Here is a 23,666-nt window from a genome sequence, read left to right on the forward strand (position 1 = left end):
ATTTGAAAGTTCTGCAAGTCTGAGTTGTTATCCTTTGCCTGGCTGTGATTCAAACCATAGTAACAGTGGAAAAAAAAAAACTGGGAAGAGGAACAGATGGGCAACACTGGGGAGATGCACAGATTTCTGACCCTGCCTAGTACAATGCTACACCTTTGTGGTCTTCCACTGAAACCAAATATTTGAATATTTGGAAGTTATTTTATATAGTTTGCTTTGATGGATCTTTAATGTTCATTGAAGAGCTGATTAGTTATCTAAGTATTTTCTTACTTATGTGTGCTGAAACATGTTTGTAAACTAGATTGCCCTTTAGAATTTTAGGTGTATAATCTGAACACTGGCTTTCAGCACTCTCAGCCCCTGTGATGTGCTATTAATGTTGTAAAAATGTCTTTCAGCTCTCCCTTGTGTTTCATTCTTTTCCTGTTTTTTAAACCTGTGTGTTGGTGACTGATGAAGAGAGGTGTGGTGCTAAAAAATATACATTTCCTAATTTAAAACAAAACCCACCTCTTGTGTCTATAGCCCTAGAAGGGAGGTGGCTTCCCTGGGAAAACAAATTGATACTGAGTTTGATTACAGGAAATTATTATTCTTCCTTGTGGGGAAACTGTGCTAAGAATTTTGATAAGATAACAGTTTTCAGCTGGTATAAACAGAAGGGAGGGAGGTGAAGGATGGAGAACCTTATACTGCGCTTCAGGCTATCTGCTTCCCCTGATACCTGACATTTGGTGCAATCTGGTGCATTCAAACAGCAAAATACTTTTTCTTTGGAAGCATTTTTAAGAGATGATGTTGAAGTTGTTTTGGCAGGGCTGGTTTGGCAGCCAGAAAGGATGTGACCTCCATTGCGGGCAGGGTAACTGTGCCAACACCAGCTTTATCTTAGTGGGAGACTTTTTACTGGTTCTTCCTGAAAACCCTTGGCCTGTTCCCCCAGGGAAGTTGAATAAGAAGATATCATCAGCTAAATTGTGACTTGCTTCAGGTGGGGACAATGAGGCTTTTGGCAAAAGGAAGGTATAGACACCATTGATTTACTCATGTTCTCAATTTGAACTGAAGGAAGATTTGTGTGTTTCAGCTAATAAACCAGAAAATCCAAGCGAGTAAGCAGCTGCAATCCAGCCAGAAATTTGTTGCTGTCTTGGAGTATGTTTTAGCCATTGGGAACCATTTAAATGAAAAGGCTGGAAAAGATAAGGCTAAAGGATTTCGTTTGTCATCTTTGACCAAAGTGAGTAAATATTTTTCTTGTCATTAAAATCATATTCCAAGGTATGTTAAATATTAATGTTAACTCAGTTTTGTCCTGAATCTGGAGAAAGGCAATCATTTTTAATGAGTAGCTAGCATTTTAACATCTGCTCTTGGTTACTCTAGAAACAAGATCCTGTTTAACAATATATACTTTAATGTTGGTCATAACAAGATGCATTCCCCCATTTCGGACCGCAGTGCTGGCTAGGTGGGGGCATTGCCATGTTCAGTACTTTGTTTCTAATGAGGTAGAACATCAGCATGCTGACTACCCCGATGTGAAGACCTCCTGGCTCGAAGAGGTGCCTGAGCTGCAGGCCCCTGGTTAGATGAAAGTTTAGATAAAGTGTGTTTTGTAGTTTTGTGCAGAGCACTGCTATATGGACCCTCGCCATGCGGTCAGGGCTGTAACTCTGCAGCATCACTTCTGTGATGGGTGCGCACGTGTGGCACTGTGGTGATTTCTTAGTGCTTCGTTTTGCTCTAGTGCAAGGTCTTTTACAACAAGTGGTACAATGCCATTTTAAGGTACAGTTTCAAAAGCAGAATATTAAATTGAAAGAGAGTGAAATTTGCCTGCAATGGTTTTACCCCTCCCCCCCCCCCCCCCTTGCTCTGCTGGATGAATAGGGAAAGAAGGTGGCAGTTGTGATCGTTACTCTTTTCTGACAGAGATCTGCTGTACAAGAAGCATCGCCTCACTCTTGGTTCTCTGCCTCTTCACTGACCTACCACTTGTGTGACATTAAGCTGAGTTTTCCATTAGTTTTATGGAAACTGCTTTCCCCTCCTCATCAGTATTTGCCATCAGAAAACATTGCTACTGAGCACGTGGGCTTTTTTCCTTCCTCCACCCAACAGTGGCATAGCGTCATATTCTTATCCTAAAAAGAAAGAAATAAATACGAATTTCCTTAGCTGCCTTGTACCTTTAACACTACTGTAAGATTATGTCTGATTCGTAAATAGAAGAGAGAAGGATTTTTATTGGTTTTGTAAGGTATCTTTCCCATCTGGAGACTTTTAATATATGAGTGAGTGATTTATAACTGCGGTGACAACTCTGAGACACAACTTGCTTTCTCTCTCTCTCTTTTATATATATATATATATATATATATATGTATATATGTATCTAATGGTGGCAATACCACATGTATCATAATGAAAAATGCCTACAAAATAATTTTCTTCCACAGAGCATCTTCCCAGATTCACTTAAGGAACTTTGCTATCTTTGTGAACACAGCACACTGCTTTAAAGTGGAAAGGAATAATAACTGTGTTTGGATGTCCAAAATCATTCCAAAATGCAATCAATTAGGATATCTTAAAAAAAAAAAAAAGACAACGTGAGAAATACATACAACAGAAAAGAACAGGGAAGGGCAGTGGATATGAAAGTATAAAGCTGATCTTAATCAAGAATGTCTTTGAAATGGCAGATTGAAAAGAAGTTTAATTTCATTGTGTTTTATATTCTTGTCAAATTTACATGGGAGTTATCAACATCCCTGCTGTTCCTTTCTTTTTTCTTTTTCTTTCTTTTTTCTTTTTCTTTCTTTTTTCTTTTTCTTTCTTTTTTCTTTTTCTTTCTTTTTTCTTTTTCTTTCTTTTTTCTTTTTCTTTCTTTTTTCTTTTTCTTTCTTTTTTCTTTTTCTTTCTTTTTTCTTTTTCTTTCTTTTTTCTTTTTCTTTCTTTTTTCTTTTTCTTTCTTTTTTCTTTTTCTTTCTTTTTTCTTTTTCTTTCTTTTTTCTTTTTCTTTCTTTTTTCTTTTTCTTTCTTTTTTCTTTTTCTTTCTTTTTTCTTTTTCTTTCTTTTTTCTTTTTCTTTCTTTTTTCTTTTTCTTTCTTTTTTCTTTTTCTTTCTTTTTTCTTTTTCTTTCTTTTTTCTTTTTCTTTCTTTTTTCTTTTTCTTTCTTTTTTCTTTTTCTTTCTTTTTTCTTTTTCTTTCTTTTTTCTTTTTCTTTCTTTTTTCTTTTTCTTTCTTTTTTCTTTTTCTTTCTTTTTTCTTTTTCTTTCTTTTTTCTTTCTTTTTTTAAAGTATAATAGTTCAGTCTGTCAATTATTGTTCTATTCTATTTGCAGTTACCTTTGTTGCGGGGTAAAGAGAGGACATTCACCTTGCTTCATGCCCTTGTGGAACAGATCTTCTTACATGAGCCTGATCTGGCCAAATTTTCTCAAGAGTTGACAGAATTTGAAGCTGTACCAGATGGTAAGAGGAGGGAGGGGAAAAAAAAATCAACAAATGGAAAGTGAAGTCCTTCAGCTTCTGTGGAAACTCCCATTCTCACAATATGAATGATACTTATTAGCGTGTTTTTCCCTCTCTTCCTTTCTAGCTTCCATGAAAGGCCTCTGTGCTGAAGTTGATGGTATGTAAATGTGGTTTCTAAATTCAGAGAAAGATTTTCATATGTTGTGCAGTCATTTGGAACAGGTTTTCATTGCACTTCTGTAGTTTGTAAAAGGTGGTAAAGGTTCAAAACATTGAGGTAAAGTGTTGCTATGGTGATACTTAATCTGCCACATTACTGTGAAATATTAAAAAAAAAAGAAAATAATGAAAGTGTGTCCAGATGGTTTAGAAATACAAAAAATATACTGCCCATGGTAAATAGAGTTTATCATAAACTACAAATATTAAGTGATACAAGTGCTCCATCAAAGTTCCACCTGTGGCGGAGTCTCTGGGAGCAGGCAGTGCAGCAGGAGAAACCTTCCTGAAATTCAAGAACCAAACTGATCTCCTTCTCTAGAACGGAGTCCAATGTTCATGAAGTCGACAGGAGGGGAGACAATAAGATTGTTCAAATGTAAGGTAGATTTTGGGAGATGTTTGCAATTTGCTGTTGAACGGTATCATAAGCTGACCAGTGAATTCTATGGGTTTTGGATTGAACCCTTGGGGAGCTGATAGAGAAGGTGTACATGTGGATGAAAATGACTTGCGTTATGTTGAAAGTTTATAAAAATCTATCCTTTGAAAATGTGGCATGGGTGTTAACTGTAACTACAGACCAATATATCATATTTCAGCCTCTGACTGACATTTGATACCTGAATGACAGTTGCTCTCAGCTTTCTCTTTGAAAAACCCTTGTACCTATTCTGCTGGGCTTTGGGAGTCAGCCAGGCATGTAGCTTGAGGCTACTAAAGTGTGCTTTTATTCTGTTCCAAGAAATTCCAATCAACTTTTTAGGAGGCATAAGTAACTAAAAATAACAGTATTTACCTTCAGTCACTTGTGTTCTTCACTGGGGACAGTGTTGGTAGCAATTCAAAATCACTAAATATTTTAAAGACAATTTTGGAAAGTCATGGGTAAAGTGGTACAATGGGCACAGTACCAGAAACTTTTGGGAGCTGTCAAAGGAGGTGAATCATGGGAACTTGAGGAGATTGACTGGCCTCCTCCCTCCGTGGATTCCTGATGGGGGTCAGCATAGTCACTTGTATCTTCTGAGTCCCATCTGGCAAGGCAGAGAGGGAAAGAGATGGACCAAATGCCACTGAACCAGCCTTTCTCACCCCATGGTTCGAGGCACATCCTGGAGCTCATTTGCTGGAAGCACAAGAGGAGGAGGATACCAGACTGCAGCCTGGGCCAGTTCAGGACCAAAGCCCTGGAGCCAAGGCTGTATCCTCTTCTCCCCACATTTCACACCACAAGAGCTCCCACAGTAGCAGTCCCAATGTAGTGCTTAGGGCCAACTGAAATGATTTCTTACTGTTAGATAGAGTAGAATTGTTGTTCTTTTATCTTTAAAGGAACCCTGAACTTCCTACAGAAAAATGTAGGGTTGAAGAATGTTATTTTCATTGCTAATCCTGATGCTCACAGCTAGGAACAGTCAGATTTTCAGCTGCTGCATAACCATACTATTGACCTCTTCGTTATTCTGTGGTTGCTGTGATGTCATCACGTACTACTTTTTGCCATAAGCCCCGTGCCTCTTTTAGGATTTCTATTTCAAAACAGAAATTAATATTCCTAGATGAATATATTATAGACCCATATTTTCCTAAATTTTCCAGATGTCCTAGATTAGGCATTTGCAGTCCTTTGGGCACAAGTGCATGCTAGTAAAATTTCTCATTTGCTTTTCTTTTGTTAGTTTTAAAAAAAGAATTGGAAAACATTATTCAGTGGAGACGGCTTCTTAAACCCAAGACAATCAAGGCAACACCCCAGGAGTCACAGTTCTGCAAGGAACTAAAGGTAACGTTGTTATAACCTTGTTGTGGGCTGGAGATAAAAGATGAGTAATCTGCTTGGTTTGTGCTGAGACCTGCCCTGACAAGAGAGCCAGGAGCATCTGAGGGAAAGTGGCCTTTTATTCCCCTTTGATAATGTCTCATACTATAAGCTGCAGCATTGGAAGGGTTTTGCAGAATTTTGGCATCTCTTGCTTTTGCTTCACAGGCAAATGGGCTGGAGTGGATGAGGACCAGGTAGCCCCATGGTTGCCCATGATAAGCACTTTGGAATAATAGCAACTTTAAAGTATATACGAATTTGTAATAATTTTCTCTGTCCTTAGACAGAAAGGAAAATAACATAGAGAATCACAGAATCATTTAGGTTGGAAAAGATCTTTAAGATCATCGAGTCCAATCGTTAACCCAGCACTGCCACGGCCACCACTAAACCATGTCCCCAAGTGCCACATACGCATCTTTGAAATATCTCCAGGGATGGTGACACCACCACCACGTCCCTGGGCAGCCTGTTCCAATGCTGGACAACCCTTTTGGTGGAGAAATTTTTCCTAATATCCAACCTAATCCCCCCGGCACAACTTGAAGCCATTTCCTCTTGTCTCCTATCACTTGTTAATTAGGAAAAGCGACCACTCAAGGGCATGCCTGAATTGTGAATACAGGTTGGTCTAAGATGATTCTGCCCATGCTAGTGAACGTGACGGTTTGAGAGGCAGCTGAGCAGGCTGTAGGAAGCCCAGTTCTGGCCAGGAGCCAGCAGAGTCACACACAGGGCTTTCTCAGGTACAGACGAGTTAACTGATTCTCGATGGCACTGCTGTGCTGGTTGTGAACAGGGCTACTTCCAGTACAGGCATTCCCCGCTCTGTGGTGTGCACGTGTTCATCTCTGCTGCCCCGGGTCCCTCTGCGCTGGGTAGTGCCAGCGTCTGCTCAATCCGTATATTCCCTTCTCCCTTGGAACACCTCAACAGCATGCTGCTCCAATACATATTGTCAAAACCACATAGGTTACAAAGGGACCATGATTAAGAATTATTTCAAAAGTTAAGTTTCTAAGGCCCTGTTTCTGTCTCCTTAAGAGTCAGCAACTGGGAGTGTTTGCTCCACATGCAGAAAGGCTCGACTATGCCAAATGCGGGTGGAAACTGGGACCTTATGATGTTTATCTAGTTCTGCCCATTTTAATAGATTTAGGTAGTGTCATTGGATGATAGAGTAAAAAAAATTTCTAACGTTGATGTTTCTTTTTTTTTTTTGTCTTTGATGTCTTAATACTTGCAAGGAAATCTGTGCACTTGATGTATGCTTATCTTTTGTGAAATGTGAAATTTTTGTGACATAAAAATTTTGACTTGAATTATCTTGTTTTCACTGCTGTTTAATTCCTGCTTTAATATTACGCTTCTATACCAAATTAAGAAGTTTTATTTTATTACAGGATTTAATTCAGAAATATGAAGGGGATCTATCCCAGCTGTCAAAAAGATGTGATGAAATGAAGAAGCTTTATAGCAACATACTGGTACATACCATATTTAAATGCAATGCAAATAAATCTACATTTCTTTATAGAAAAAAAAAAAAGGGGTGGTGGTGGTGGAGAAAGAACTGCAAGATCTTCCCATACTTCCACATGCTCTACAGTTATACTGTCCACAGAAACTGGGGGGAGGAAATAACATCTAACAGTGGTGGAAAGTTTTGAATGAAAATCTGACTTTTATTTTTCTTGAGGTCTTACAGCCTGCTTTTTAAAGGGTCTGTGGCCCAAATATCAAAAAGAAAAGTGGATGTTCATCAACTTTATAAATTCAGTGAGTGTAACTGTTGAATGTTTTCAATGCGTTATAGAAAACGTTAGAGAAAACCCGGTGTTTTCTGGTTCCTACTCGCAATGGTGTCTTTGGCTGGTAGACAGCTGCAAATCTGTTACTTGGGCTGAGGGTTTCTTAAAGTGACAAGCTTATAGTCCAGGGCACTGATTTAGCTACTGGTATTCGGGTGGGAGGGACACTGGGATAGAGTTGTTAGTAGCAGCACAGATCTCTAAATGAGCAGAGCAGAAAGGAAGCTCCAGCAGAAGATTTCTGATAAAGAAACCATCTGTTCTTGTTTGTTCCTGTTCTATTCACCCACACTTGCACTGGAGAAGCACCTAGTTTTCTTAATCTTTTTTTCCTCTGAACAGAAGCAACCCATCTAGGTCCAATACACTAGAAAATGTTTTTTGGGTCAGAGGGTCACACCAGAATGAATGATAAAAGCTCCACGCTGCAATTCTTAACAACATAGCATGTACATTCCTCGTTTAGTACAATGCTCTTGGAGTGTGATAGAAACTCAGGAGGTCTCTGCTATGGGAACAGTATTCTCCGGCAGATAGTCACACTAGGAGGCTTTAAGGAAAGGGACAGATTTGCTGAAATGCAGTGCTAATCTCTGAAACTGGAATAACTGCTTCCTGGTCCTGTGATTAGGACGTGGTTTTAACTGATGGTTGTAGGTTTTGTTCTGTGTGGGTTTTTTTTTTTCTTTTCTTTTTTTATGGGGGTGAGAGATTAAAAGTACAGAAGTTTTATGACAGGCAAATGTTGCACAGAAGATGCAGCCAGGAAGACCTTTGGGGAGCTATCTGAACAGACAGAAGATTAGCAAGATGTTTGACCAAGGAAATTTAATTACTAATGTTGTACTAAAAGCAATATTGTACCAGTGTGCAGCATTTCTTTGTGTCTCTTGCAGCCTTTAAAAAAATAGGAAAAACACCTCAGTGTAGCAAGCCAAATTTGTATGTAGCACACAGACCAAGAAGTTTGTACCAGGCCTTCAAAAAAGGTTGCAGGACTGGAATAAAGCAAGAAGAAAAAAAAGGTGGAAAAAATAGTGAAAAAAAGAGAATTTACAATCAAGTTAAATGAGTGGAAATGGTTGGAAAGTATGCAGCAAATTTAGACATGAGATGATCTGTGCTGTAAAACCTTGGGCCAGGGGGCACTTGCATGGGGTATTGAAGAATCTGACCCATTTTACCTAAAAGTCATCCTCAGCAGGGAATTAGTGTTGCGTGGCTGGTCCTGCTTGCACGTGGTGTCATGCCCAGCGAGCGCTGGCTGTGCCCTCCTGAATGTGCACCTCTGCCATACCCCTCCTGCACAGGCGGTTGCCCTCCAGCTGTGTACCCTCAGCCAGGAGGCATTACACAGGTGATGCTGTGCTACAGATGTATGTGTGCGGCTCTTTGCTTGCCTTTCTTCTGTTGGAAACTTTTATCTGAGGCTCTTATTTGCATCTGAAGAGGATTTCATTTTCCATGTAGGTGGAAGTTTCCTCAAGTTTTAACCCAACTGGTTTTGCCCTCCCTTCCCCATTATTCTCTAAAGTTAGGCATTTAATATATTTCGTTCCCTTAGAATGGATTTTTTTCTTCTGAATAATGTCATTTCTAGGCAGATCTTTTTGCATATTTATAAAGTAGCAAAAATGTAAAGCAAACATAAGATAGGATGGGTGATCAAAGACCAGACTATCATCTCAATAGCACTAGGAAGGAATAAACCAGCTTACCTGGGGGAATATTTGATCTGGATATGTGTTGTAGGTAGCCATGGAGATCATGTTTCACATAAAACAAAAATCCACAGGCCTACCTTTATGATTTTATATTCTGCTTATAAAGTCAATAATGACCTTGGCATGTGACACTTCTATGGGATGAACAATAAATTGGGGATAGCTGCCTGTGGTATAGCTGTGGGCTATCAACTTCTCACAGATGGTCATTAGCTCCAGGAAAAGCCTCTCTCATTACTGTTTAACTGATGGTACACCATAGGTGAGTGGCGAGGCGTGCCAAAGATCAAGGGCTTGGAGCACCCAGGAGGTGCAATTAGGAAGACAACAAGCAAAACTATTAATCAGGTGTCACTGGTTAATGTTAAAGTTTTTGTGATGGGATTATATGCAAGTGGTTGTTTTTACTGTGTTGCTGATTTGCAGGCAGAGGAGTTGCTCCTAAGAAGGGTAGATGATGTCCAGGTGAACACGTGTAGGTAACGACACGTACCTGTCCAAACCCTTCAGTGTATTTCAGTTGCGATCTGAAATCCTGCAATACAACTTCATCACTGCTCGGCCTTGGGAGAGTTGTATTCCCCTGGTACAGAGCAGCTCTCACTTACAGCCAAGATAACAACTTGTCGTAGCACAAGATGCCTTTTGAAATTTTTTGATGGAGCTTTTGGAGCACGTTCTTGAAATTTGTTCTGCTCAATTAGAAAGTGGTTGCAGGCAGAGCTACGTTCTTTAACTCATTGATCCCATTGAGGGGGAATCTTTGAAAATGATGACAAACCTCTGGAATTAAACCTTAGCAACAGATTTAATATCAAAAATCCTTTCCTATCCTGGAACTGGAGAACATATGTGGAAATGATTTTAATTAATGCAGGAATTGCTCTCTTAGTACTGAACTTTGTGGTACGACTGCCTTTCACCTCTGTTTTTATAGCAGAGCAGACACAATGTCAATATTGTTCATGTCTTTTTCAAAAACTTTCCATCTGTTCACCGTTTTCAGGTGAAGGAAAGAACAAGGAAAGGCGGCTCTCTGACAGATTACTTCTTCTCCCCAAAATGTCTGCATCCCTGTGAATAGTTTTGTTTGTTTGCAAAGCAAAATGACAGAAAAGGAAAACTTTTTGGCTTGAATGTGCTGCTACCATGCCTACTGTGGAATGTAAACCATTCCCCTAATGTATGCATTTCCTTTTATGAATGGGTTTATCTAACAAACTGCAGAGCCAGAAAATGTCACGATTTACTGATTTTTCTCCTCTTCAGCTGGAGATCTGTAGTTCAGCCAAAGAGACTGAGTTATACAGAAACACAGGTTACTGAGGTGATTCAGTGACCGCTCCTGGGGCCACTTTTACTTGGAATGGTTTGCATCTCAGCTTGCTGGAGATTTTAGCTAGCTCTAAGTTTTTGGCAGTATTAATATTATTATTAATGAAGCTATTTAACTTTCATCTTGCTCTTTTAATTTCATTAAGATAGTGGACATGGTTTAGATTAGTTTGGTTATACTAATTTAAAATATTCTTCTCTTTCAAATTTACAGGTAAAATTTGGGGAGCCACAAGACCTAGACTCTCAGGAGCTATTTGGCTGGGTATCTTCATTCATTAGTGAGTTTAGGAAGGCCTGTGCTGAAGTCGCACCATAAGAACAACACACATCTTACAAAGAGGTGAGGGAAAGAGAAGCCCAGAAAACAATCTTTAAGTTAATTGGCTTGAAAGTTTCTCTACTAATAAATAGCACATAGACGGTATATAGTCTGTACACAGCATACCTTGATTTTGAGAGATATTAAATTTATAATGTGTAATTTGTAAGTGCTATTTGACCTGTAGGATTGCAGATCACTTATAAGTCTCTCCCTCATTTTTTCTGATGTATGTGCTTTTGTACCTTGAGATGCCTGTATATTTATAAAGGAGGCACTATTAACATTTTTTAATTTCTCTTTTTAATCTTTTCCTTTGATACTCAACTTTCTGAATGAGTTGAGTTTTAGCTATTATTGTCAATGAATAAGTTCGTGCATGTTCATCTGATTTTTAATTACTTTTGCTGTAGTTTTCTAAATTATACTTTACAAGTTTTATAAAGAAATGGGGAGCTGTTACCCACAGAGGAGAATATTTAGTGAAAATTCTTGTTTGTCTTTCTGGTATTAAAGCATTGCAGCCTTAATACATAATTGAGAAAGTGTCTGGCTGGCTGTTTTGTGTACCCCTCCCGCCACCCCCAAAGTAGTACAGTAAAATAGAGCTTTTAATGGCTAATGTCATGCATTCAGGTAAAATACTATAGAAGTCAATCAATATGTAAGATTTGCATTGGCAGAAAGAGAAAAAGAAGAGAAAAATATCAGAGAAACAAAATAAAAATGTGTCATGGGGCATCTAAGTAATGGATGCTGGAGGTAATTATCCATAGTTTTCAAAAGAGAAAATACTGCTGTTGCATTTGCTTGCTTTTACATATTTTTAATTAGAATAATTATCTGGAGCTCAAATATACAAGAAGAAAAGGAGACCTATAAATGCAAAGACAAAATGGATGTACTTAACATTGAAAGCAGAAAATTGTTCTAAAATGTCATTGACAAAATTTGGCATTTTCTCTACCAGTTTTGCAAACGGTGTTTGAGAAAAAGTGTATTACCTGACTTAATTTAGGTCTGACTGCCCAGGTCTCACAGTGTTTGGGCTTTGACAGAAATGCTGAACACTCTCTGACTTCAGCGCTAAAAGGAGTTAGGGCTGACTCCTCTGAAAGGCTTAGAAGCACCTACATCTAAAAATTACATTATCACAACCCCCTCTCGGCTGGCATATAAAAATTCTCTATATCCAGCGTTTCATTTGCTGTTCTAGACATGAGCACTGCTGAACATCTAGGGATTTAGGGAAAGGTCCGTAACGAACCCAGACACCCACCAGGTGGGTGCTGCAATATGTAGATTTTTAGTGCTGGTCATGTCAGACAGTAAAGGACAACCAGCAGGAATACAGAGACTCTTGGACACTGTCTGGAAAGTAGGGATAGAAGCAGCCCAAGATTTTTTTCTTGTCTTGGCCTCAGTACTTTCAAGGGCATTGCAGGCTGTGGTTCCTGGGAGCTCCTAGCTTCTGCTGTGCCAGGACTGGCAGCACACCCCTGTATGAAAAGGCAGCAAAGCATTCCTGCAGCTGTGTCCACCGCCACAAAGGCAAGGGCTTCTTTCCACATCATCTCTCTAAAGCTGCTGAGGGGCTGCAGCTGAACCCCTGCCCTCCAGGGGTGCTCCTGTTTGGAAGCCAAATCCGCTCCCGAGGGCAGGAGCGTACAACTTCTGTGTCAAAGAAATGAGCAGGGATCATACGTGCTGTTTTAAAATGATAGTTCCCACCTGTATTTCGAGGAGTCACTGAGGAAAGGGAATCCTGCCCTGAAAGATTCAAATCCTTGTAATCCTCCTATTTAAAGGAGTGCTCTGGCCAAAATGTGCACTGAGCAGGCAGCACCTCGTTCCAGACCAGTGAATGATAACCCCAGTGAGATGCCTTCAAGAGGAGGCATCAGGCATTGAGCGACTGCACTGATGAGCAAAGAAACAACTGTTGTTCCAGCTCTGTGAGAAGCAAACCTGGCCCCAGCTGTGAATGCCGCTGCTCCACTTCTGCCTTCCATCCACCCCTCGTCTTAGAGGATGCCTGAGATCTTTGAGGAAGAGGCTCAACAGACTATGCATTTGGTATGCTCACTATCACCTTCCAGGCGCCTACCTGTCATATGTATACAAACTGTCTTGTGTGAGGTAGAGGGTGCTGAGCTAGAGCTGTGCATTGCAGCAGCAGCATAGCACCCAGTGGGTCCCCTCGGCTTTGTACTGCCCGTGGTGCTGCCGTCCGCAGGCTCTTGCAGGTCTGCGCTAACAAAGTGCATCAGTTTGGCTTCTCAACAGTCTTGTCTGGACTATGCTTCCAGTTAAGGACATGCAGTTGTGTTTCTCAGAGGCAAAAGGAATAAAATAAAAAGCAAATAGCAAAGTTAGTACCCCTGGTACTTATTTTACGGAAAATTATTTACAGATGCAAATAAAGGGATTTAATTTTATAGAAAACATGTTGGCTGCATTTGCCTCAAGTCAGCATCAGAGCAGTGACATCTGGTTGACGCTGAAATCAGTGGCAGCTATCTATGTACCAGAACCTACGGCTTGCATCACTCACTTCTGACAGAAAGCGGAAAATTAAATTCCTTGTTAATTTCTTGCATCTATATCACAATGCCGTATACAGTGCATGTACGTGCACTGTAAACAACACTTGCAGTTTTTGATGTGCGTTGTTACTGCTCCAAAATCTGAACCATCTTCATTTATATGTGAATCATGTAAGATAATCCTGAATACAAGTGCCATTTCCATGGTATCAAGATCCCTGCATCCCTGAACAGTATTCGTGATGGTCATGATAAGTTTCATGTTTTTCTACCGTTACCTTAGCTCAGGAGTCCTGGGAAGTCTCCTTTAACTAGCTTTCTCTCTCTCTCTCTCTCTTTTTCTTTTTTTCTTTTAATTTTTCCATGACTCACTATTTTCCCCTAGCACCTTTTCTCTATTATTATATCTAACAGCTTGTACTTGTTTTATAGCTCAGCTGGCATGGCCTCTTCCAATTAAAAATATATTCTACACAGTAGTTGATATCTGTGTCTTTGTGTGAATATCCTGAAGCATTAATTTAAAAAATTAATGTCCAAATACCTTCTTGGCAAGATGTTCTAGCCCCTTCAGAGAGCACGGAGCTTTCCTATGGAGTGGGAGCTGACTGAGGAGACATGTTTAAGTTTTCTCAAACAAGCTATTTCTTCAGTGTCTGTGAGTTTCAGAGGTCTCCTGATTTATATGTAAAAGTAAATAAATAGACTTTGTTCCCAATCTCATTCTTTTTTCCCAAGTGTTACTTTGCATAAGACTGGGTCTCCTAGAGTCAACTGCATTGCTAACTTTTAGTGAGATAGAGTGATAATTGCTAGACCTCAACGTTTACTTGGAATTGCATAGACAAGCGCTAAGCCTCTGTGCAGACAATGTCCTTGGAACCCTTCCTTGGCAGCTGACGGTTTTATCCTGCAGACCTGTAGTCATAAAAGTCACAGTGTCAGGTAAGCCTTCAGTCTGTGGAAACAAATACAACTGGGAGCACTCCGGCAAGTAGCAACCTGCAGGAACTTTAGTATTTTTACACCTGGGTTGTTTGTTTCCCTATAAACCCCAGAAAGCTGATGTTTTGCATATTATGAAATATGAAAGCTTAAAGATGATGTTATATGAGTAGTTATGCTCAGTAAAGTTAGCACCAATATTTGGTTGTGTGAAGTAAGGCTGTGGGTCGGACACTGCCCTGATTTTTCTTTCGTGACAGCTCAGCTGTGTAAGGGCCTCTTGCTCCAGGAGGATCATCTCTCTTTCGATAGTGTGTTTCTTTAAAATTCACACTGCTGCTGCTATGTGTGCCACTTCAGTGAGGACAGGAAAGCTGATTTCTGGATCTCATATTAGACATGAGCTGTCTTCAGCAAAAGCGTGCCTGAGAGAAGCCCCATCCTCTGGGACTGGAGCTCCCGATGGGAATCCCTGGCTTTATCCACTTGCCCAGTGTCTCAGCGTGCTCAGATCTGCCCCAAGAAATGCGGTAAGAAATGGAGCTTGGACAGGCACGGGTCACTGCATTGACTTGAGCTCCCAGAGGGGCCAGTGTAACATGTGTACCAGCACTCACAAGGGCTTTCAATGAATTCGCTGTCTGAAATACAAATATTTTCCCCCAGAGGTAGAAATTTTCCCAGAGTTTCTTCAAACCAAAAAATGTAAAGAGTTGAGATTGTCCAGCAATAGACTCAGTGGGAAAAATTTAACTTTCACAAACGGACAATTATATCCTAGGACAATGGCTATCCTTTTCTTTCCAGTTTTTAATTTTTTTTTTCTCCTTTCTGATTTGAACTGCCGGGCAACAGGCAGAGTGCACCTGCTAATTTTTATAAATGAATTTTTTATAAAAGAAAAATCAAAATTGTGGTCACTTGGAAGGTGTTCTATGCATAAAGGCTTTGAAGTCACTTATGTATGATGGTCTCCTAGTTTGAATTAATGCTTTTCAAATAAAAAACACCGATTGTAGGAGAAGAAAAAATTGTGTTAGACAAAGCAAATAAAAACATGGGGTCTCTAAAAGGGAACCTGTTGGGCATCCACTGTACCACCAAAGCCTGAAAGTATTCTTAGAAAATACTCACTCCTGTGCTTAAGAAGGTGCTGCTAATGACTCAAAACCACAAACTAATATCAAGCTGTTCGCCTTAAAGAAGAATATATTAAAAAAATCAAACTGAAGGGCTGCTTTGATGAAGTGCTGAAGTGCTCTGACTCAAGCAGGGACTCAGCAAGCTCTTGGTGAGATCCTTCCCTGCATTGCTCACAGAAGTTTTGCTGTGGATATTCATAGAACCAAGATTTCATTCCCTGATTTAAAAGATGTTTCCAGACTGCCAAAATGCTTGACTGTTAAGTTTTCTTACCAAACTAAATGCAAATCTTTCCACTGTTGCTGCTCACTGCCCAAGTAGAAAGTACCAAAAGTTGAACCATCTACTTTATTCCCGAAGTAACAAAGAAGGAAGAGCCTTTGAATGGCAACTCTAACTCGGGCTCATGCAGGTATGAATACTTTGTGCAAATAAGATTTTATTGAGCATTAACTTGAGTATTTCATGGCACAGCATATTACTGCAGCTGATGCAATACGTCTAAGCAGCAGACTGCACTTCCTTGGGTATACATTGAAATGATTGCAGGGACTGCTAAATGTGCTTAAGCCTTACACTTGCTGCTTGTTTACCCAGGGATGAATTTTGCCCATTGAGAATATTTTAGTCAAGGACAGTCAGCAGTAATTAAACAACAGAAAACTATGAAGTAGGTAAATATTGCTTTATGCTCATTTTACAAATAAGACATTTGAAACGAAAGGTTTCAGGTGCAGATTTTAAGTCTCTGGATGCAATTTAAAAATGCTGCAATGTGTTTTGAAACATAAATAATTGAGACTTTTCTGCTTGCACAAGGATAGATAACTGGTGCTGTATGCTATGGTGATGTCATTTGCTCACTACAAAAAGAAAATAACCCTAAAGGTTATTGACCATAAAGATCAAGTACTATCTGAGCATATTTATACCAAAATTCTTGTAGCTCGTAGAAATTTTCCTGAACAAGCTCTACAGGACTTGGTCTGAAAGGATGTTTTTATAAGTAGAAATTTGCTTGACTCAATTTCAAAACAGGAAATTGTCTCAGACAGTAAATAATTCCTAGATAATATCCCAAGTTGCTGTCATTGATGCTTAAATTGGTTTGTTATTTGGAATCTTGCCATTTAAAGCAATCTGATGTCTCACTTTGTTGTCAGGAATTAAGCTGATTAGGAAAATTAAACCCAACCAAAATCCTTTTGATTACGGATTTACTGAACTTGCCCTGCTAAAGGACAACCCAGCTGCGATGACTCTGCTCTCCAAGCTGAAGAGACACATTTGATGGAGCAGCCGCGCGGAGCCAGCCTGTGGCACGCCAAGCTGACGGATGATCCTCTGGCTCTCGCAGCCTCTCCTGTAAAGGGACTGATTGTGCTGAGGCCGTGTGGGTGTTCTGGGCAAGACAGACATTTTAGGGAATGAAATTCAGGCAACAGTTGTGATTCACTTCAGTCCTTCACACCTCTTCCCCTTGCAGCTGTGCAAAAACTGTCAAGTGTTAAACTGAGCTGTGCATAGCACAGGACTGTCCAGAGATGCAGAGAGTCGGTTGGAAGGAGGAAACTTAAGTGCCAGGCGCTATTTCAAGAAACGTTTGTGTATTTTTCTATCAAAACCTGTTGGTTAAAATACAGAACCACCACTGGCAGAGAGGCCAGCCCTTATATCTACCTCTCTCAAAGAAAAGGCTTTTGACTATAGGCTGAGGAGCTAGAAACCCCAGACCCTGATTTCTGTGAACATGGTGACTACACCCAGATTTTGTATCCAGTTCTGAGGACCAAATGCCCAAAAGTTATGCAGAACCTGTGTTTTAGGTGAGTAAATCCTTTCTATCAATTTATCTCTCCCTTTCTGCAAGCAGGGAGGCTGTTCTGATACCCTCCTCAAAGGGCTGGAATACATGCAGAAAATAGCTTCTGTGTTCAAGCTTTTTCACCTGAATCTTTTGAGACTCAGATAGCTGTTTGAGTTCATCAAGGTGAACCTTAATATCCTGTAGAAAAACTCTGAGCAGCCATAGAGAAAGCTCAGTGCAAGGCAGCCAGTGAAATTTTGTTGTCTGCTGAAAGACAGCCAATGTTTCAGGCTGAAAATCTCGTAGATTAGGATTGGCATAACACTGGGAAACAGGACACTGCATGTTAAGAAATGACTTTTGGAATGGAAGTCTCAGAGAAGGACACCCTTGCCAAGTACTTTGGCCTCAGAGTGATTACTGAATGCTATTAACTCTTCAGAAGTATTTACTGTTTAGACATTTGTTTAATTTTTTTCCGTTGTTGTTTTTTTTTTAAATATATATATATTATTTCTTTTACATATTTTGATAGCTTCATTGGAGAGGGCAGGAGAGAAAAAAAGAGTTTTAGCAGAACAAGTGATGGAGGCTGGAAGGCACCTCTGGAAGTCATTTACTCCAGAGCAGGGTGCCCAAGACTGTGTCTGGCGGGGTTTTGAATATCTCTGATGATGGAAAAGATGGAGAGGTCACAATTTTTTGCAGAGTTTAATATTTCTGGAAGTTATTACCTGAGGCCCAAGAGAAAGACAGAATGTGAGCTCAGGAGCCTTGTTTTCTTAAGAAAGAGGGTTAAAAAAATGACAGCAGATTGTCACCTGGGAAAGACACCCACCAGCCCAAGGGAGAGAAATCTGTGCATTTGATAGACTTGATTCCTTGGCTGTGAAATATATATATTGTTTTCTTTCTTGCATCTTTTTGAAGCATTCACTACAACCAAGAAAATAGGTATTTATCGTTCTTGACAGCTTTGCTTGGACAGAATGAGAAAGATCTGGTTAAAAATTACTCAGTGACACATTCAGGAAATTATTCAAACTTAATGGAAAAATATTTTTAAAAACTTGATCTTTTTCTATCCCAGAGGTGGCTGCAGTTCATCTATAAGTTCTAGATTACATGTAGTTAATTATACAATGTTGGGGTACTCTGGGATAAATTTGCTTTCCTTAGAAAGTTTGGAGGGGATTTGAAGGAAGACTTCTAGCCCAGCTCCTGCAGTGCTGTGCTTCCCGTGCCCTGCCTGATCATCTGCCATGGTATCCTCTTGGTTGGTCCTTGATGGTAAGTGCATGATTTCCAGGATATTTTCTGTGGGTGTGGTTTGCAAAGCATTACGTACACTTACAAATAATAGTGAAAAATGCTATTCATGAGCAATTGTGAGGATTTATCTTTTGGTTTAATGGACAAGCCTTGCAGGACACGTAGGGAATGTGTTTTACCCTTCATACTGCTGGCACAATTTTCAGGTTAAGAAGAAATGGAAGGATGGGAGATGGAAAAGAAAAATTAATGCTTCTGTACTGCAGTAGTGATGTATGCACAGTGCAGAGGAACACTGCAAATGTGGTGTCAAGCTTTATAGAGGGCTGAGTGCTGAAAAATAAGGATGTATCTAACATGGTCTTAATATTTCATTCAAACGTCAGCGTTTAGGGATTTTTTGTCCTCATCCATGTATGCTACTTCAACAGGCGTATTTGGAGGAGTCTAGTATAAACACCTGGGGAATGACTGCTTATGTATAGCTGTCTCCTGCAAAAAACCAAACCAAACAAAAAATAGCAGAGCAAAACATTGTAATCCCCACTGTTTTTCTTGTCACGTAATTTCTGTGACAAGAGCAGTTTTAAACATTTATAGGGACACACAAACAGAAATCTCAGATGTGAAATCACTTAAACTATGTTTTAAACACCTGACCAAGGAGAAAAATGTTTTCCTGTTGGGATTCTGTTTTAGAGAGGCGCAGGAGAAGCACTGGTTGGGCTTGCTGGAGGGAAGTAAACCTTGGAAGAAAGTTTTGGATGTCTTGCATGGCTTTGCTTTGATTAAAAATCATCACAACATTTGACCAGATTAATAAATTCCCATCTGCTACAAAGGTTAGGTTACTCATACTTTACATTTATCTCTGTGTTGCTAAATTACAGCTGAAAATCATTATACCAACTATTGATGTCAGAGAGAAATGAAAAAAAAAAAACCAAACCCAAGCATCCTGCATCCTTTCTTCTAAAATTGTGTATTAAGCTTTACTTCTAGATCACTTTAGGTAATGGTACAGATACAAAAGAAAGTGAAATTTGGTCCTGAATCCTCGAGCAGGCAACCAAGTGTCACCGGTACAGTAAGAGATTTATTCAAGCTGCCTGAACAGTTGGGTAAGTTACACAGTAGTATTTCCTTTCTCTGATCAAAAGACTCATTTACTCATTTTCTAACCCACTATCAATTGTGAACTACAAATACTAGAACTGAATAGACACTTCACGTTAAATATTTTGCAGATTTTGTAAATTAAACACACTCCATAAGTTAACTCCACAATTTATTAAAGAAAATGTACACTGAGATTATAATATTTTCTATCCAAATGATCTGTTAACCAAAAGATTAAGTTAAGAAAATTACACATTGGTTTAAAAATATGTATGTTTTGGGGAAAACAGCAGAAACAAGGTTTGGAGAAACTGGTGTCCTGTGTTTGAAAGACTGAAGTAAAATTTGGATGCTTTGAGGTACTTTTGCACATTTGCAGTCACAAACAGTTTCTGGAAAGAAATTTGTAAATGAAATTTTTAGAAGAATTGGGGTCAAATTTTCTCTTCTTCCTCTAGTGCTGCTGATCTCTAGCAAAACAAATAAAAAAAAAAAAAAAGGGAAAAAATAAAAAGAAATGAAAGTGGAAATGTTAAAACTGACACAACAAAACAAACGTCAAGAACTTTCTTTGGAAGTTTGTCCTTCAGAAATTAGCCAGCATTTAGTCATGAAAAGTCTGTAGACAAAACAAACCTCTGTACTTTTCTCAAAGGAAAGATTAATTCGATCTAAGACCGTTTCTTTCTTTGCAGTGGAAAGCACACTTTTGGGAACTGATTCCCAAATAGTTTTGTTTCTTTAAATCTTTTATTCAGTTAATTAATTTTAAAGAAATCCTTTATTTACTCAGCTTTGCTCATTTAGGCTTCTAAATGAAGCTTCTTTGCTTCATTTAGCTCCATGCGGAGCTTTCCTGTGGTGGTTGCAACAATGATAAAAAAATGCTATGGCATGTTTCTGTCCTGGCTGCCAAGGCATTTCTAGAGATCTGGAGGGCTGTGCCCAAATTCGGAGGTTTGCTCTTATGATAGTTATTTTAAGATGAGAGGAGAAAAACCAGCTACTTGAAGGTACCATACTGAGATTTTGATCTGTTTCCCAATAGTGTGTGGATGTAGCAGGACCATCTGATATGACCCATGCTGCAAGGAGGTTGGAAACTAGTCCAAGCAGCAAATGGATGCAATGAAAGTCGGTAAGTTAAAAAATGAAACCTACAATACATATATAAAATCTTCTGTTAAATTGGCACATCCCAATAGATGGCACTAAAAATCCTGATGCCAAGCCATTCCCTGTGGCTTCCTTCCTGAAAAGCATCACAAGTCTGCCGGTCAATCCACTGCCTTTAAATATCAAACAAGCAGTACAACCAATAGACAGCCTCTTAACTCACTATCCAAGACACTTCTTTTAACACAAATTATTCCCTCAGCAATGCTATTTTTAGTTTTTCATTGGCCCTTGCTATAAAAACCACTCAGTGAGAAATTTAGCTGGCTAAACTCTCCTGAGGGGAAGTAATCTGTGTACCCTGATTGATGTCAAAGAAGATGCACTAAATTACACCACTTCAGGATCTAATTTTTCTGTGGTTTCCTTGACACCAAATTAGCAAACTATAGCCACAAAATATATTCAACAGTTTAAGCTAAATTGACTATCAGCACATTGCCGAAGCCTTTGCAAAACCCATGCTGAGTTCACTGAAACCACCTTGCTCAGGGAGATGGGCTCCGAAGCTCTGAGCAGGGAGCAAATCATGTGTCTTCCCCTTCCCTCCTGCTAAAAGGGAAAGCTTTTCCCGCTAGGCTATTTTTCTGGTTTTCTGACCGTATCATCTGATTTTATTCCACTTTGGCAAAAATTGCACTTCTTGCCTCATTAAAATGCAATTGAAAAATCTAAGACCATTGCATAGGTCAGCACAGCGCTTCGCAAAATTATTTATTTCATAAAATTGCACAAATGTATCAGGTAAATTAGTTTAAAACACACACCAAAGAAGGAGGTTTTTCTAGACATGAACTGAAATGAAATAGTAAAACAAGAATTAAATTTTGCTTTATAAAAAGTTATAGCTGCAACTACCTGCTATCAAGACAGTTAATGTATGTAAGTTGATTTTATGGTCTTAATCCACCAAAGCCCTGTTTTACAAGAGGGTTAAACATGTAAATTAGAAAGAGATTTATGGGAAATATTTTGAGTAAAGAAAAAAACAAGAAATATTAAACTATTTGTAGACAGCCCAGCCAAAATTAATGATGAAATTTACTGGCCTATTGATGTTGCTATTGACTCCTAGCTAGGATCTATGAAGGAGTAAAAAGAATCTAGAGGGTCAGATTTTGCTCTTGGTTTTACACTGATGCAAATCCAGACTAAGCCTACTGGGCTCAGTGTAACAGTGTAACCGTGGAATATTTCCAGTTATCCATCAAAGGGTGACAGCAGAAACATGCTGCTGTAAGGAGTCCCAGGATCTGGCCATAAGCATTTCAAACCCTGATCTGCAGTTTGTGCTCGGGCCTGAAGTATGCTCAGGTTTGCAGTATCGGACACACAGAAGGTTTGGCTGCACAAGAAATGCTGAATAAAGACCTCAAATGCCAATGCTGTCAGCATATCTGACCAGTCTTACCTTTACGCCCATGCAGTCATCCTGCTGAGTTCATTTTCTTAATCACCTTCTAAAATTCACACAATATTTAAAAATTCTGTTCCCGAAGATGGCCATCAAAGCACAAATTTATTATAGCAGAGTGCCAGGGAAATTAAAGAAACCCAACAAATACAAGTAGACAATTGTTTTTTGTTGGTTTCTCTGTTCTGCTGCTGCAAAAGTTTAAGAAAACAAAGACGGAACAGCGTGCAAAGAGGTACATTAAAAATAGGCGAACATACAGAAAAAGCTTACTCAAAAAGCTTAGATTAAAATAAAGCAAGGAAAACCTAGGCTTGATTCTACATCTGTCTTAATCAAATAGCAAAATCTTTTGTTCTTTTTAGTCATTCCAGCCATATGCATGTGTATGCCTGAAGATTTTATTAGATTCCTATAGGATCTCTTTACATTTTATGCCTAAATAAATGAACTGAAAATTTCTTTATAAAATATTTACAGAATCTTCTTAAGAACCATTAAGCTCATTAGCCAGGTGAATTTGTTTTGGATTTGGCCAACAAACTGTTTAACTAGCTGAGAGCCACAGAGCCAGCTGTCTGAAAGGCAAGTCAGCCTGTACGGGAGCCAACAGCCAGATGGAGATGACAGCCAGCTCGGGAAATACAATATTTAGCCTGAAAGAATGTCAAAAGGCGGTAAAAAGTCTGACCACCCAGCTCCACAAACTCAGGTTTGAATCCTCATCAGTATTCTGCCTTCGACTCCAGGCTCCGTGCCCCTCTCCCCGCCGCTGCTCCCGCACCGGTTCACCTGTGAGTCCTCATTAGGGGGAGTTCAGCAAAAAGCCAAGTGGAGCAGCGCCGGAGCTGGGAGGTTCATCCTAGGAGGAGGCTGATGGATGCTCAACCAGCTCACTACAAAACCATGTTACACATTCAGCAAACAGAAAGCTCAGCTTGACAGAAGGGAAATATAATTAGGATAAAGAAAAAAGAAAAGAAGAGGAAGGAGGGCTCCTGTTACCGAGGGGTTAGTAGAATTCATTAGGTCTCTAGACACAAGGAAGAAGCTCAAAAGCAGGAGAGGAAGTCTGAGGCACATTGTTTCTCCCTTTTGTAAGGCAAATGACTAATTATACAAAGCAAGATGTTTTTTTTTCCAAACAGATTTGAAAGGTATCATGCAATATTGATACAGAAATTGTATTTAATGCAGGTTTACAAGCCAAGAGGTAAAAGAAAATGTAAATGTAAACACGGTGTTTTCTCCTTATTCTCCCTGTGGCTCTTCCCTTTGTCGGAAAGATGCCTAGCATGCCTGCCTCAGTGCAGAAAGTTCCCCGTGAAAGGGCAAAATACTTCCAACTGGAGACAGTTTTAGGCTTCTGCAGCATGTGTCCAGAAAGGGAAAGACGCTGGGAGCTTAATCCAACTGAATTTCCGTTCTTGAGCATTGTTGCTATTTATTTTATGCATTTTTCTTTCAAAGGAAGAAAAATAAAATCCCTGTTAGAGGGAGCTGGATCCATATGAAGAAATTC

At 39.4% G+C, this 23,666-nt stretch overlaps 1 protein-coding gene across 2 annotated transcripts in view; it reads left to right on the plus strand.

The window, feature by feature from the left end:
* Positions 1–20,693, plus strand: part of LOC101919882 (formin-F) — a 52,184-nt gene extending 31,491 nt beyond the window's left edge. The window contains exons 12-22 of one of the 2 annotated variants that reach the window (XR_008748762.1): positions 1,091–1,243; positions 3,354–3,483; positions 3,611–3,643; positions 5,388–5,491; positions 6,934–7,017; positions 10,615–10,743; positions 12,674–12,798; positions 14,611–15,768; positions 16,520–17,182; positions 18,343–18,453; positions 20,603–20,693. Coding sequence is in view for 1 of the 2 variants with exons in the window: in XM_055814008.1 (XP_055669983.1) it covers positions 1,091–1,243; positions 3,354–3,483; positions 3,611–3,643; positions 5,388–5,491; positions 6,934–7,017; positions 10,615–10,719 (609 nt within the window). In the remaining variant the exon portion in view is untranslated. Of the gene's footprint in view, positions 1–1,090; positions 1,244–3,353; positions 3,484–3,610; positions 3,644–5,387; positions 5,492–6,933; positions 7,018–10,614; positions 10,744–12,673; positions 13,748–14,610; positions 15,769–16,519; positions 17,183–18,342; positions 18,454–20,602 lie in introns of those variants that run through there. The other variant, XM_055814008.1, reaches the window with a different exon arrangement.
* Positions 20,694–23,666: the final 2,973 nt, after the last annotated feature.

This window comes from Falco peregrinus, chromosome 9 (assembly GCF_023634155.1).
Source record: "Falco peregrinus isolate bFalPer1 chromosome 9, bFalPer1.pri, whole genome shotgun sequence".
Classification (NCBI taxonomy): domain Eukaryota; kingdom Metazoa; phylum Chordata; class Aves; order Falconiformes; family Falconidae; genus Falco; species Falco peregrinus.